At 46.9% G+C, this 13,218-nt stretch overlaps 1 protein-coding gene across 3 annotated transcripts in view; it reads left to right on the top strand.

The window, feature by feature from the left end:
• RBM19 (RNA binding motif protein 19) overlaps nucleotides 1–13,218 on the top strand; it is a 69,126-nt gene that overhangs the window by 42,942 nt on the left and 12,966 nt on the right. For all 3 annotated transcript variants that reach the window (XR_006100875.1, XR_006100874.1, XM_042441480.1), the window contains exons 22-23: nucleotides 2,383–2,488; nucleotides 4,843–4,963. Coding sequence is in view for 1 of the 3 variants with exons in the window: in XM_042441480.1 (XP_042297414.1) it covers nucleotides 2,383–2,488; nucleotides 4,843–4,963 (227 nt within the window). In the remaining 2 variants the exon portion in view is untranslated. The remainder of the gene's footprint in view (nucleotides 1–2,382; nucleotides 2,489–4,842; nucleotides 4,964–13,218) is intronic.

The following is a 13,218-nucleotide window of genomic DNA, read 5'->3' as shown; positions in this document are numbered from 1 at the left end:
CATTTTGAGGCTTCATAATACTCCACTTACGCACAGCGCAGCCTGAGGAAATTCAGGAGATGGATGCCTGGTCATGCCGGCGGTGCAGCGGGTTAACTCCCTGGATTTAGCTTCTATCATTTCACGAGAGCGTTTACGGCACTTTACCGTGTTTATTCCCAGGCGCACACTGCTCTGGCCCGTTGGCTTCCCTGGGCCCTGCGCCTCTGTGCGCGGGGAGATTGTCAGATAAAACAGCACACCTAGTCAACCAGAGCCCCTCGTTAAATATTCATCGTCTCCGATTTGTACAGAGGTGTCGATAAATGGACCCGGAGCCAGGCAAAAGGCAGCCAACTTTTTGCAGCAGTTTTGTCGGGGAAGCGAGGAAGGGGAGGCAGGGGAGATGGTCCTATGGGGCAGCTTTCCCTGCACCCCCTATATGCCCCCCGACAATCAGATACACCCCCAACATAATGAAACCCCTGACACGCATGAAACAGACGTGCACAGAATGTCACATAAAGCTGTATATGACTCATTCTTGTCTTTGTAGCCTTTCCCCAATGCTAAGGTTAGAGTTCAAGACAAGCCTTCCTAGAGATCCAGGAACTTGACTGGTAAGGGTATCCGACTCCTAACTGTGGTGCCAGTGCACCCACCCACATACACACCACCGAATTAGGGCAGCATCCAGCCTGCCACCCTTGGAGAGCCCTTGCCGCCAATCAAAGGTGATAGCAGCGGGTAGGATGGGCCAGTTGCCTCGACTCCATACAAAGCCGTTTCCTCTGTTTCCAACTGGAGCTTGTGCACAAATCAGCTCCCCGCTGTTTTCCTCGCAGCTTTCTTGATTTCAGTAAACAAGAGTTGATTAGTGTGCAAACTGGAGGCAGGAACTTAGGAAGCTGCCTTAGATTGAGTCAGGCCAGCGGCTTCTCTAATCCAATCGCTGGCTCTCCGAGGCTTTCAGGCAAGATTGTTTCCTGGCATTCCCTGGTCGTCTTCTGTCCAGATATTAACCAGGTGCGACCCGGCTAAGCTTCAGAAGTCAGACAAAGCTGCTCAGGGCGGTACTATGGCCTTGGGAACAAATAGAATTGTGCCCTTGGGCAGCTCTGGGGTTCATTTTCCCGAGCAGCTGATTCGCACCGGGCTCTGGTTTGTAGACCTTAGGGGTTGTAGCAGAACAAGCCAAGCCAACAGATCCTAGGCTTGGAACTATTGATGCACTATTACAAATTCTGGAGTGGGAGACAAAAAAGAGAGAGGGAAGGAAAGAAAAACATGATAAAGCTGTAGATATGGGGGAGAGGATATGATAAAGGCTTGATATGGAAAAAGTGGGTAGGGAGATGTTACTCTCCAGAATAGAAGCCAATGAAGGTGAATGGCAGGAGATGCAAAACAGAGGAGTGGAAGGCTTTCTTTCCACAAGGCATAGTTTAAACTGCCAAATTTGCCACAAGCCATGGTGGCCTCCAACTTGGATGTCTATAAAAAGAGGATAAAATAAATACATAGTGTAGCATAGTGGCTATATCCTACCTTCAGTATCAAAAGCAGTCCAACTAGGAAGACCAACCTGACTTGCTGGCGGGCTTCCCAGCTGGATCTTTTGGGCCACTCTGACAAACACGATGCTAAACTCGTTTGTCTTTTTAGCCAGTTCCAATACAGCTTTTCTTACATTCCTAATGCGTAGTGCCCACCGGACAACAGCGTGCCCAGGCTTACCTTAGATTAAAAACCAAAACTAATGTCATGGTTTACACCAGGATGGATGAAGTACAACCCTCCTGGCTGTTTTGGCAGGGCACCCCCGCGCCCCAAAGTGTTACCATACCTTACCCTGCAGAACTTGTGGGTTCCTTTTTGTCATTGTTGTTGCAAAATGTCCGATTACACACACGCATCAGACTTCCAAGAAGCACTGGGAGTAACTTTGTCATGTTCTTGTCCACTGCTCCCTCCATACACACATGCACTTTTGGGCCTAGAAAACACAAGCGGAGGTTGGAAGCACGGGGAAGGATACACTCTTCACAAACCTGGTGCAAACCCTCAGTATGAGGAAATTGGAAGGAAAAATAGGAGCTGCTTTCAAGTCAGCCCTTTGGTCTTTCTATATCAATACTGTCAGCACTGACCGGCAGCAATAAGCATACGAAGCAATGAGAGGGAATGCAGAACAACAACTGTCATGTATTTCTCCTCTCTGCAACGGCGTTTTTAGACACCTGGACCCCCTTGCAAAGGGAAAGATTTGTCTCAGTCACACTTGAGAACGTGGGAAACTTTCTCAACACTGCAAATAAGAGCTTGTGACTTGTGACCTGTGTTGCAAATGTCATCTTTTTCTCTCATCGCTGTCTTTTTTGTCCTTCCTTGCCCTTCCTTCAGCACCTTTGGAGAACTGAAGACAGTCCGGCTCCCGAAGAAAATGGTTGGAACTGGGACGCATCGAGGTTTTGGGTTTGTGGATTTCATCACAAAACAGGATGCTAAGGTGAGATGCTACCTGTTCCTTCTCCCTCATATTTGACTGTAAGAGGAGGGGCAGTTGGAAGGTACTTCCAACCAGTCCAGCATTTCAGTTGCAGTTTATTCCTGATCAGTGTGAGGTTCCCTTGCATTTATTTATAAGCAGAGAGATAACATTTTGGGAGATTTGGAAATCACAGAAGGAAAACATTTTTGGGGTTTTGAGGATGAAGGTGAATGGAAGCTTCCAGGGAAACTGAAAAAGGAAACATTAGCATCTTTTATAGATTGGAAGTCACTGTCTTACTTTCTACACTTTCTTACTCATTTGATGAACGACTACATCTCTTTCTTTGTCCATTAGGCGGTGCTGTTCTTCTTGATTTTTTGTTTTGGGGGTTTCTTGCCAAACTAGGGACATCCCTGCCACCTCCACCCCGCCTTCTTTTTGTGTTTTTACTGTGACAGCTCCTTGACTTTGTCGTTTTCACCTATCATTTCTATGGAGGCTGCGTGATTCCCTTTCGACTTCAGGGCAGCCAAAGAAGGAAGTTCCCACACTCACACGCTTTCTCTCTGTCTCCCTTCTGCCTTCGTACCCCATTGTTTAAATGGCCAAGGGTGTGTTGATGTCAATGGATCTCTAAACCATAGTTCAGCATTAGGTGAACAAATGGACAGTCTTTGGGATTATGTGTCAAACTGCCTTCCCCATCCAGCCCTGCTTTACCATGCTTTCCTGACCTTGTGCATGATGTTAAACCACAGTCGGACTTTACAACCATATTATTATTATTTCCCCAGCCCTTATTCTGTTCGTGTGGTTCCCCCAAGCAATGCCTGGTGTTGGATGGCATTAAGAACTCAGCTGCTCTTGATAACCCAGAAACCACCCATTCTGGAACAAAGCTCAGCCCTCTGTCCGGAGCTCAGCTGGCACCGCCAAGCATGTCCTCAGCCAGAGATGCCTCTTTGTTTTTTAGGAAGGATGAGAAATCTATCAACAGCTTAATGTTGACGGTCTTTTGTGTCCCACTAATGGTTTTGCCTTGGGGCTCTTTGGACTGAGCATTTAATAGGGCAACAGGGAACAAAGAGGCAGAGTGGTCCCTGTCCCCCAAATTAAGACCTTTTAGATCTGGTGATCCATGTGCCCCCAGGGAGGTGAACTCAGTGGCCCTGCTTCCTTGATCTATGGCATCCACCCCTCTGGAACCCAGACAGTTCCTGCCCTCCTTGCATCTTGAAGCTACACACACTCATGCCAGAGAGACTCCTGGGACATCTGGAATTTAAGTCCCAAGATAGATATTGCTGGCCATCTGGGTGTATGGATACTGTACACCATGGTGGAGGAAGTGCAGTCCTTGGGCTGCATAAAGCTCCTCTTCCCAAATGTTTCTGTGACCCTCAATACTGCCTCCCCCAGAATCCCCAAATCAACCTTTTCTGGTCACAAAAGTGGGTGAATTTTATTTCTTGGAAGCTCACACATGCAACAGCTTAACAACTTAAAATAGTTTGCAACGCCTTAGTTTGCAATGCCTTCAACAGTCCTGGGAGTCTGGAAAGGATGGTAGCTGCATGCATCCCAAGGCCCACAATTTTAAAAGGTGGTATGGAATTTGGTAGGTTTTGTAATCATGCCGCAACTCTCTGCCTGGGTGATGCCTACAGAATCCGGCGGCACCCCAGCTGTTCTAGCTCTTGCGCATACAGACGGGCATATGCCATTCTTTCTCTCACATTCACCCGCTCCCTTGTAGCTGACGCTGGGAAGTGAGAAATTAAAAAGTACAAATTACCAAATGAGAGTCTACAATTAGAGCCACAGTTGCTTGCCAGGGCTGGAGTGGCGGTTTCTGCCAACGCAAACAGGCATCACAACTCCCTGCGACTGACTCCTCCTCCCCGTCTCCCCCTTCCCCATGCCAGCGTAGTGTTTGTTTAAGTCGACACGTTGCTCTGCTAATTGGGTAACATTCAGTGTGAAAATAGGCATTTAAAAACACAGGCAACAGCGGAAGAAGCGGCATGAGCAAATAAAAACAACCGATGTTGCAAGAGCACAAGGAATCTCATGCTTAGGCAAAGCCAAATGTAACAGAATAGGAAATCTCCCTCCGCCTCTGCCCTTTTTTTTCCTCCATTGAAAAATGAGATGAAGGGGGTGTGTTTGGGACCCACATAGGTGTTGTCTCAACACTTCAAAAAGTAACATATTATAAGTCATATGTTATTTCCAAATTCTGCCCACCCTGTGAAGTTTGGCTCATGGGAGGCTTGGCTGGTGTCATTTGGAGATGAGAGAGATGGCTGGAAAGACAGCAAATTTTATAATCAATTGGACAATGTTCTGTGTGTTTTCTCTTTCTACAGAAAGCCTTCAACGCCCTCTGCCACAGCACCCATTTGTATGGCAGGAGACTAGTCTTGGAATGGGCTGACACGGAGGAAACAGTGGAGACCTTGCGGCGGAAAACAGCTGAGCATTTTCATGGTACTGTAGCATGTGCCAATAACCACGGGTTAAATTTCCTGCATGGCAGGGGGTTGGACTGGATGGCCCTTGCGGTCTCTTCCAACTCTATGATTCTATGAGTACTCAGAGGAGTCAACCACTAGCAACCCCAAGATGGATTCTTTTGTCAACTGCTTGGTCCTTGGAGTTGCCAGTGGTTTCTGATGCATGTGCTGGGAAGGCCCTAGTGTGCCAGAGCACATGAATTCTTTGTAAAAGGTCCCAAGTGCAATGTTTGGCATCTTCATGTAAAAGGAACCGGGAAGAGGTTATGGGGCGAACCATCTGAGACCTTGGAGAACTACTAGCAAAGTCATGGGCTTGATCAGGACAAGGCAAGCTGTGTGCCCAATGCCCCAGATGGTGATGAATTATTACTTCCATCATCCTTTGCCACTGGCCAGGCTAGATGAGAATTGGAATCCAGTAATACCTGGTGAACCCCAAGTTCCTCAGCCTGGGCATGATGGACAAAGAGTCTGAGGCCCTATACAGACAGGCCAAAATAAAGCTGCTTTGAGTCACATTGGAGGTATGGTGTTTCAATGATGCATGAGTCCTAAGAGTCTGGAAGCTGCACCAAAGCTGCACTCCAGTCCTTAGGACTGGAGTGTGGCTTTGGTGTGGCTTCTGGACTCTTAGGATGCATGTATCATTTAAACAGCATATCTCCAAAGGGACTCAAAGCAGCTTTATTTTGGCCTGTCTGTATCAAGCCTGAGTTAACCAAAGACAACTTCTCACAATCCTGTGATATTGGATGGGAAGGGTCAGAAAGCTGGCTCGATTGCCTTTGGGTATCTGTTCCTTTAGTAACTATTCAAACAGAAACAGAAAGTGAGGCATAGTCTGTCTAAAGTAGGATGATGTTGGGGTTGGGTGGTGGATTTTACTAAGTGTACACAAGGGACCGTTGCAAAAAGTCAGGTTCTACACAGCACTCATGTTCCCCAAGTAACTCTCGAATCTCAGTGAGAACAGAAGTGCTGTGGTGCTCTCACATGAGGACATCTGTGGACAACGCATGCACATGTTCATCTTTGAACCTCATAATTTGAGCTTCTGAGCTCTCTTCTGCGCTGAATTTCCAGGGTGGTCTTGGGCTACGTTGTTTGTATTTTTTTGCTCCATTAATTATCCCTTACATATGTAACACACCTTTCTCCCAATGAGTTCAAGATAGTAAATAATGCTCCCCTTCCTCACTGCTTGACAATAACCCTGTGGGATTGAGAATGGCCCTTGGTCAGCAAGTGATTTTTGTGTTTTGGCTTCACTGATAATAATACTTTTGTCTTGTAAGGAACCATTGAGAGAATCCAGTCCAGCTCCATGATAGAGGGGCCCACCATTGTATTGTTCCAGCTCATTTGAGGGGAAGTGACCACAGCCACAACAATGTGGGACTGCCACGTTTTGGTGCTGGCGGTGGCCATTTTATTCCTAAGCTTTCCAGAGTGACTCTTGGTCCTATATAGTGCCAGAAATAATAACTGTAGTTTAGAGTAGTCTGCCCCTGCTAGGAGCATTTCTGTTTCCACTTTAGTTTTTGATCAGGTCCACAGCAGGCATCAGTGCTGGAGTCCCAGTCACTGCCTGCTCCCTGCAAATGTGGGACAAGAGAGGATGTATGCCTGCAGATCATGGAAGCAGCATGCTTCCCTTTCCACTTTCTCGGTTTCAAGAGACCTCCAAGATCTGTGTGCATGCAGTCCTGACATAAGACAAACTTCTGACCTGCTTCTTGGGGGCCTTTTAATAGGACTGTGGCATTCCTAGTGCAAGGGAAGAAAGCTCCTTTAAGGAGCGGTGGATCAGGGCCTCGGCATTGACATTTCTGGCCTGAAACTGCTGTTTCCTGCAACTATCGACAAGCATTGACAGCAGCAAAGGTACTGGTTGGCAAATATTAGTGTAAGGTTTTTGTCCTCCGCCTGCCATAGGGAATAAAACATCAATCGATGGGTCTCCCACTCTCCCAACGATTCTTCAGCAAAAGAGCTGATGTGAGGTCTGCTCTAGGTACTGCACAACTTGCAGCTCCAATATTGCATGTTCTGCAGTAGGACCCTTCTCCCCACGCTAGCCCCTATGTGCACAGAGTATCCAAGAAGGGGTTGTTTGGAAACGGGGGGTCTGGCTGGATGAAGCAAGGTGATACATAATTATTTTCAGCTCTGGATTGGTTTTATTGCCTTTGCCAAGGGTGGAGATTTGCAATCCATGGGTCAGATGTGCCTGTCAAGTGACTTTTACAACCTCTGGTGCACCCTTCTGTTCTCTTGCCTCACCCATCACAGAGTTCCTTCTGCATCCTTGCCCTCCCAGCACCAGTTCCTTCCTTTGTTATCAGTGTCCTTGCATTTCTTTGGGGGGAAGATACATTTTGGATCAAGGGTGCTGAAAAGGGCCAGATGGGTTGATTGTTTGTAGCCCAGGGTTGGAGAGAAAGTAGATCATTTTTATTGGTAGATCTCTGGACCAGCAAGGGTTGCTGACTTCAAATTGTTTAACGGCCTCTTAGCCCCTGCCCAATATATTTTGTCCTGAATTAAGTTCCTGGAAAAGAATTGGAGAGTGGACTTTTGTGGGGGGGGGGGAGTATGAAAGGATTTGTGAATTAAGTTCAGTTCAGGAGGTCCCGAAAAGAGCCAGTGGACTCGCACACTGCCCAACTCTGCATAAAAACAGCACCATGTGAGATAGGTTTTTTAATGGTTCTATATGCCTTATCCAGCATAGAAAATTAGGGTGCTGTACACAAAAGCCACACGTCTCTGTCCATAGAAGAATCTATTCTGATGATGTTCAGATACTGGGGGGAAACATCAGTCTCGCTGCTCCATTATTTTTCCTGACTGTCCAGCAACCCATTTTTTGGCCAGGAAATGAATAACAGAGATTTTTCTCTCCTAAAATGATAATTGGAGTTGATGCTGCTGCTGCTGCAAGTCTTTTTAAAGTGTTAGCCTTTGCATGGATGGAGAGGCACTGTTTAGGATCTGCTTCAGGCAGCAAACTACCTTGGGCTGACTCAGTTCACAAGAGTGGCACTAAGGCATGTGTACAACAGTGATGACAAGCAAAGAGAAAACCTGCCACCTGTGGTGTACTAAGTGCCTTTCAAAAATGGGTACCTCTCTCTATGGAAATTGCAACACAAGAGCGAAGGCTCCTCGTTCTCCAGGGATGTGTTTTTTTTAACCTGTTTGCAAAGCCTAGAGTGTATGCACTCTTTCACTCTGTCTCTCTCACACACACACCACATAGCCTGCACTCTTGTTTGATTTTTGGTATGTTTCCCCCTGCCCCCAATACAATCGCAAGCAAGCAAGCAAAGAGGACATTCTTCCAGAGACTTTTTTGTTGTTGTTGTTGTTACTGGAGAAAAGAAGCAGTCAGAAAAGCCAAGTACAGGAGAAAGTGATCCCCAAGCTGTGTGCTATTCATCCAGAGGGCATTTCAGAACAGCAGGCCCACGGCCGACAGAGGCTTTCAGTCCGATTTCCTGGCTGCGGCGCCTGGGAATTCATTGGATGGAGCATAATAGTGCCAGAGGTATCTGCTCTGAAAATCTTTGTTTGCTGTTCTCTCGGGTAGTTGGAAATGGGTTTTTTATTTGGCTACACCACTCAGGCTTTGCCTTTCCTCTCTGCATTTCTTTTGTTGCAAGTTGAGCGCTCCATGCGGAGGGTCAGTGCACTTATCCGCTCACCTTGGAACGAGGCTTGGGGCTGCGACCTTTGCGACTGGCAACTCACCATTGTCCCCAAAGGGCCAGGGGACTTGCCAGCCTCTCGCCAGCTGCTGTCAAGCTGACAGTTTGTCTTTTGGAGGCCGACAATGGCCTTCCAGATGTTTTTTGGTGTTCAGCTCCCAGAAGCCGCACTTAGCACCACCAGTGTTAAGGGATTATGGATGCTGTGGTCCAAAAGTCCTGGTAGGCCAAATGTTCCTTGCTTCCAAGCAGTCTTCTTTTTTTAGTTTTATACCATGACTTTTTCCTATCTCTGGGACTCAAAGCAGTTTACAAAAGTTAAAACTGACGCAGCTAAATGTACACATCATACAAAAGTTAAAATTGCAATTAATCTCATTAAATCATTAACTGGATAAATGAGAGATTCTCAAACAGGGAGTTGCTCAAGGGGAGGGGAGAGACTTGGAGGCCCTGATCCCTCCCCCTCCTCTCCTCAAACATTTTTGTGTGTAAAATTTACATATGAGTGCCGTTAAATATTAAATTTAACGTTCCAATTTGAATGACGTAATAATAATAATAATAATAATAATAGAATTTATTTATATGCCGCCCAATTATTTCCTTATCAAATGTTAAAACATGAATACACATGAATGTGCAAATGAAAATATGCACACTAAATTAAGTATTTTTATCCATACACTATGTTGAGTCGAGGGGGTGCGTGACGTCCACATGTAGATGTAAAAGTGGGTGTAAAAAGTACGAGTACCACTGGTGTAAATTACAACCGCTTTGCTGAAAAATGCACACCTACAGTGGCGCAATCAGTGGAGTGGATGGCCTCCATTTTCCTGGAATCGAAGCAGGGTGAGTAGCCTCAGGACCTCCCCGGCGAGGCCAGTGTCAAAGCTTGAGCCGTGGTCACTTGTGTTGCCCCTGAGCTGAGTAGCCCCTTCCTCTGCACTTGACCAAAGCTTGCGTTCCCGTCTCACCTTGCTGTTGGCACGGCGTGTTTTAGCACAGAGCAGCCATTGCCTTGCGGCCGTCAGCTTTCGAGAGCCTCCGCTCCCTCCCCTCGCTTCCCCCCGCCCGCCCATCTTGAAGGGTTGTTTTGGAAATATTTCCGAGCGAGTCAGTAATAATCCCGTGCACACTTCTCCCCTCTCGGGAGCTGCAATTCGTGCAGTGGAGGTACTTGCTCCCAATCCAGCTAAATTACTATTGACTTGTGTTCTGTGCGCTCCACAAACATTTCACTCAGCCGTCACCAGCAGGGCCAGCGATCTCCTGCCAGGGGTAACTTGGGAGGCCAGCTGTGCGGGCCCTCTTCCCCATCGATCAAAGAATTAAACTGACAGAAGGGAAATTTTCAGCCCAGGCTGTGGCTGGGATAGGGGTAGGCAAGCCCGGCTTGGGCAGAAGGGGGATGCGCTGCAAATGGAAAGCTTGGGAGGTCGCAGGGGGCTGTGGCGCATCTCTGTTTTGTGCACCGCTGCTGAAAAGATGTGAGCAAAATCAGCCAGAAGTGCTTTATTTTGAGGGCTGGGAGGAGATGGGCCTCATCTCTTCCCCTCTGCTGCTCACCTTTGGCTCAGCGCTCAAGGCAGTGGAGCAGAGGGGGGAAAAGAAGTGTATATTTTTTTAAAAACTCTGTGCTTGTTGTTTTTTAAAGTCTCTTTAAAACAGCTCTCAACAAAGAGTTCAGTGTCACATCCGTGTGCGGTAGAATGAGCGAAGCACAATGCCCACTGCTGATAAAAGGTTGTATTGATTCACAGAGGTTCTGTGCTCCGGTTCTGAGTTTTCCGCTACTGTCTTAGGCCTGGCTGCCAAGAGCCAATGCTTAGGGAAGACGGTGTGGTGTACAGGTTTGAGGGTTCGATTAGGAGTCCCGGAGACCGGGTTCAAATTTCTGTACAGAAATGAAGTGTTGTGAGAGGCAAGGAGATGGCAAATGGAAAAGTAAGAGGCAGAAGCCTGCCGATGGGCTTTGACACCTAAACAATCTGCATAGATGTGGCCAAGAAAGTCTTAGAATAGAGTCACCGTAGGCTGGAGTTGACTTGGCAGAGTTTGGGAGACCAGGGTTTGAATCCCCACTCAACCGTTGAAACCCACTAAGAGGAAGGCAATGGCAAACTCCTGCAGAATAAATCTGGCCAAGAAAGCCCTCTGGTAGTGGGCAGCATCTTCTGTGTTCCGCTTGGCAGGGATGTTTGCTTGGGTTTGAGTTGTGGTGGCATGGATTTGTTTTGTAGTGTGCCTATTCACAACATGTAATGATTTTTATATAAGAAGAACAAAGAGCAGCCTCTTCAGCAGAAGCAGGATGCTCATGCAATGGCATACTTGTGAATGCGCAAACAGATACCATCGTAGAAGCATAACAAAATGGCGGTTCCACAGTTTGCCCAACAGGGAGAAAACGTAAACCTTTTTAAGTTGGTCTCTCAGGAGGCGAAAAGCAGCCAGAAGAAGAGAACCTGAATTACGGGGACGAAGAATCCCTAATGGTTCTAAGAAATTCCAATTGGAATTGGAATTTTAATCAAAAACCAAGAGGGTAGATGCGAACCGCAGATCTCTAGCATCCTCATTTCTCTCTGGCTCGCCTAGACCTTCAATTGCCATGCTATTGAATTCCTGGCCATTGTCAGGTGCAGTTGGTGAAATAAGGTGGATGGTCAAGATGGAAGGATGGCCCTGAGACCAAAAAGAAATGGAGCAGTTCACCAGTGAGGCATGTAACTCAAGCACTACATCCAGAAACAGGGATTGTATTACAGTCAGCCCTCCATATCCACAGAATCAACCATCCATGGCTTCCAAATATTTTTTAGCAATATAAATTCCAAAAAGCAAGCCTTGATTTTGCCATTTTATGTGACGGACACCTTTTTACTATGCTGTATTTAATGGGACTTGAGTGTCCACCGATTTTGGTATCCTCAGCGGATACCAAGGGCCCACTGTGCTACATAGGAGTTCTTTAGTTGTGTATTTGTGCATGGCAAGGAGTGGACTAGGTGGCTCTCAGGGTCCCTTCCAATGCTGAAGATCCTGTGAGTCTATGAAAGGGAGGGGTGCTTGGGAAATAAAACAGAGTGCCCAACCATTCAAGATTTTTTCTTTTTATGTGGCTGGTAGGGGCAGGGTTTAGATCCACCAGAAACATCCAAACTTTGTTGCTGGGCCCCGATCAGAATGGCTTCTGTTCTGAGCAAGATTGGGCGTGTGATTCGGACTATCTGGGGAAGGGACAGTCTTTTAAATGCCTTTTTTAAGAAAGAAAGAAGGATTATAAAACCAAATGCATAGAGAATGCCATAATCGTCCCGCAGTCGTGAACCCAAATGCTAGCATCTGTCTCCGGAGGGTACCTTTTCCCCTCCTCTTTGAGATTGTGGTTCTTGTTTCTTGACTTTTGGACAAAGCCACATCCAGGGGGGGGGGGGGGGGGGGGGGACGGTTCCTGTCACTTTTCCAGCCCCCCGTCTTTCCCATTCCACCTCCCTCGACATTCATAAAAGTACAGGAGCAGAAGTACAACTGGTCCTGGCATTCTGTCAAGGAATTAATTGAAAAATAAAATCATTAGATGTAGTGGGGGGGGGGACTCCAGAAATGCAGAATTGTTTGGAGGAGGATGGAGGAGGAGGAAGGAGAAGAAGAAGATGACAGAGGCGCTGGGGGAGGAAGCGCCGCTTTTGTCAGGTTAATTTCTCCTGTATTGATGTTTTGTGACATTTACTTGTTGTTTATCTTGGGAAGCAGCTGTAATGCTAAAAGAAAATGCGGCAGCTTGTTCGGCGTGTTTATTTTACACCCTTTTCCCGGAGTCCTGCAAGTACATTTATTTGTTTGTTTGAGACGGGCGTTTTGATGGCTGAGATCGGGCTTTGAACAGCTGTTCTCCACATGGAGAGCTGCTTTCTATAATGAGCGGGAAAGAGAGACGGGGAGGTTGTTTGGTGGCTTGCGTTTGCTTTGGTTTTGTTTTTTCCTTCTGCGTTTTCCAAAAAAAGAGAAAGAAAAAACTTCGGGGAACGAATGATCATGATGGGCTCCCATAAATTCACCCAAGACTTCTCTAACTTTGGAAAGAAAGGAGGAGGGTATAATAAAACTGTGTGTTGTGTGTGTTTTAAATCTCTTGACTGCGTTCTGAGATCCCACCTCCCCTTTCGTTTCATCCCAACCTTCCTCCCCACTTTCCTGGGATTGCATGAATTTTGAGGTGGTGTCATGGGATATTCATGAATGTTCTTGCAGGGACAAGGCAGTCAGTTGTGCAATGTTGACCAGTCCAGCGAGAAGGACTACAGTGGTGCCTCGGGTTACGAAATTAATTCGTTCCGCGGCCGCTTTCGTAACCCGAAAAGCCTTCGTAAGCCGAATTGCCATAGGCGCTAATGGGGAAAAGCCGCGTTTCGTGCGAAAAAGCCGAAAAAAGCACCAAAAATTTTCTTCGTATCCCGAACAAACATTCGTAACCCGGAACAATGATTTCCTATGGGATTTTTTCGTA

This window comes from Sceloporus undulatus, chromosome 10 (assembly GCF_019175285.1).
Source record: "Sceloporus undulatus isolate JIND9_A2432 ecotype Alabama chromosome 10, SceUnd_v1.1, whole genome shotgun sequence".
NCBI classification, from domain to species: domain Eukaryota; kingdom Metazoa; phylum Chordata; class Lepidosauria; order Squamata; family Phrynosomatidae; genus Sceloporus; species Sceloporus undulatus.
Note: the sequence above shows the minus strand (reverse complement) of the source record. Positions and strands in the feature narration are given on the sequence as shown.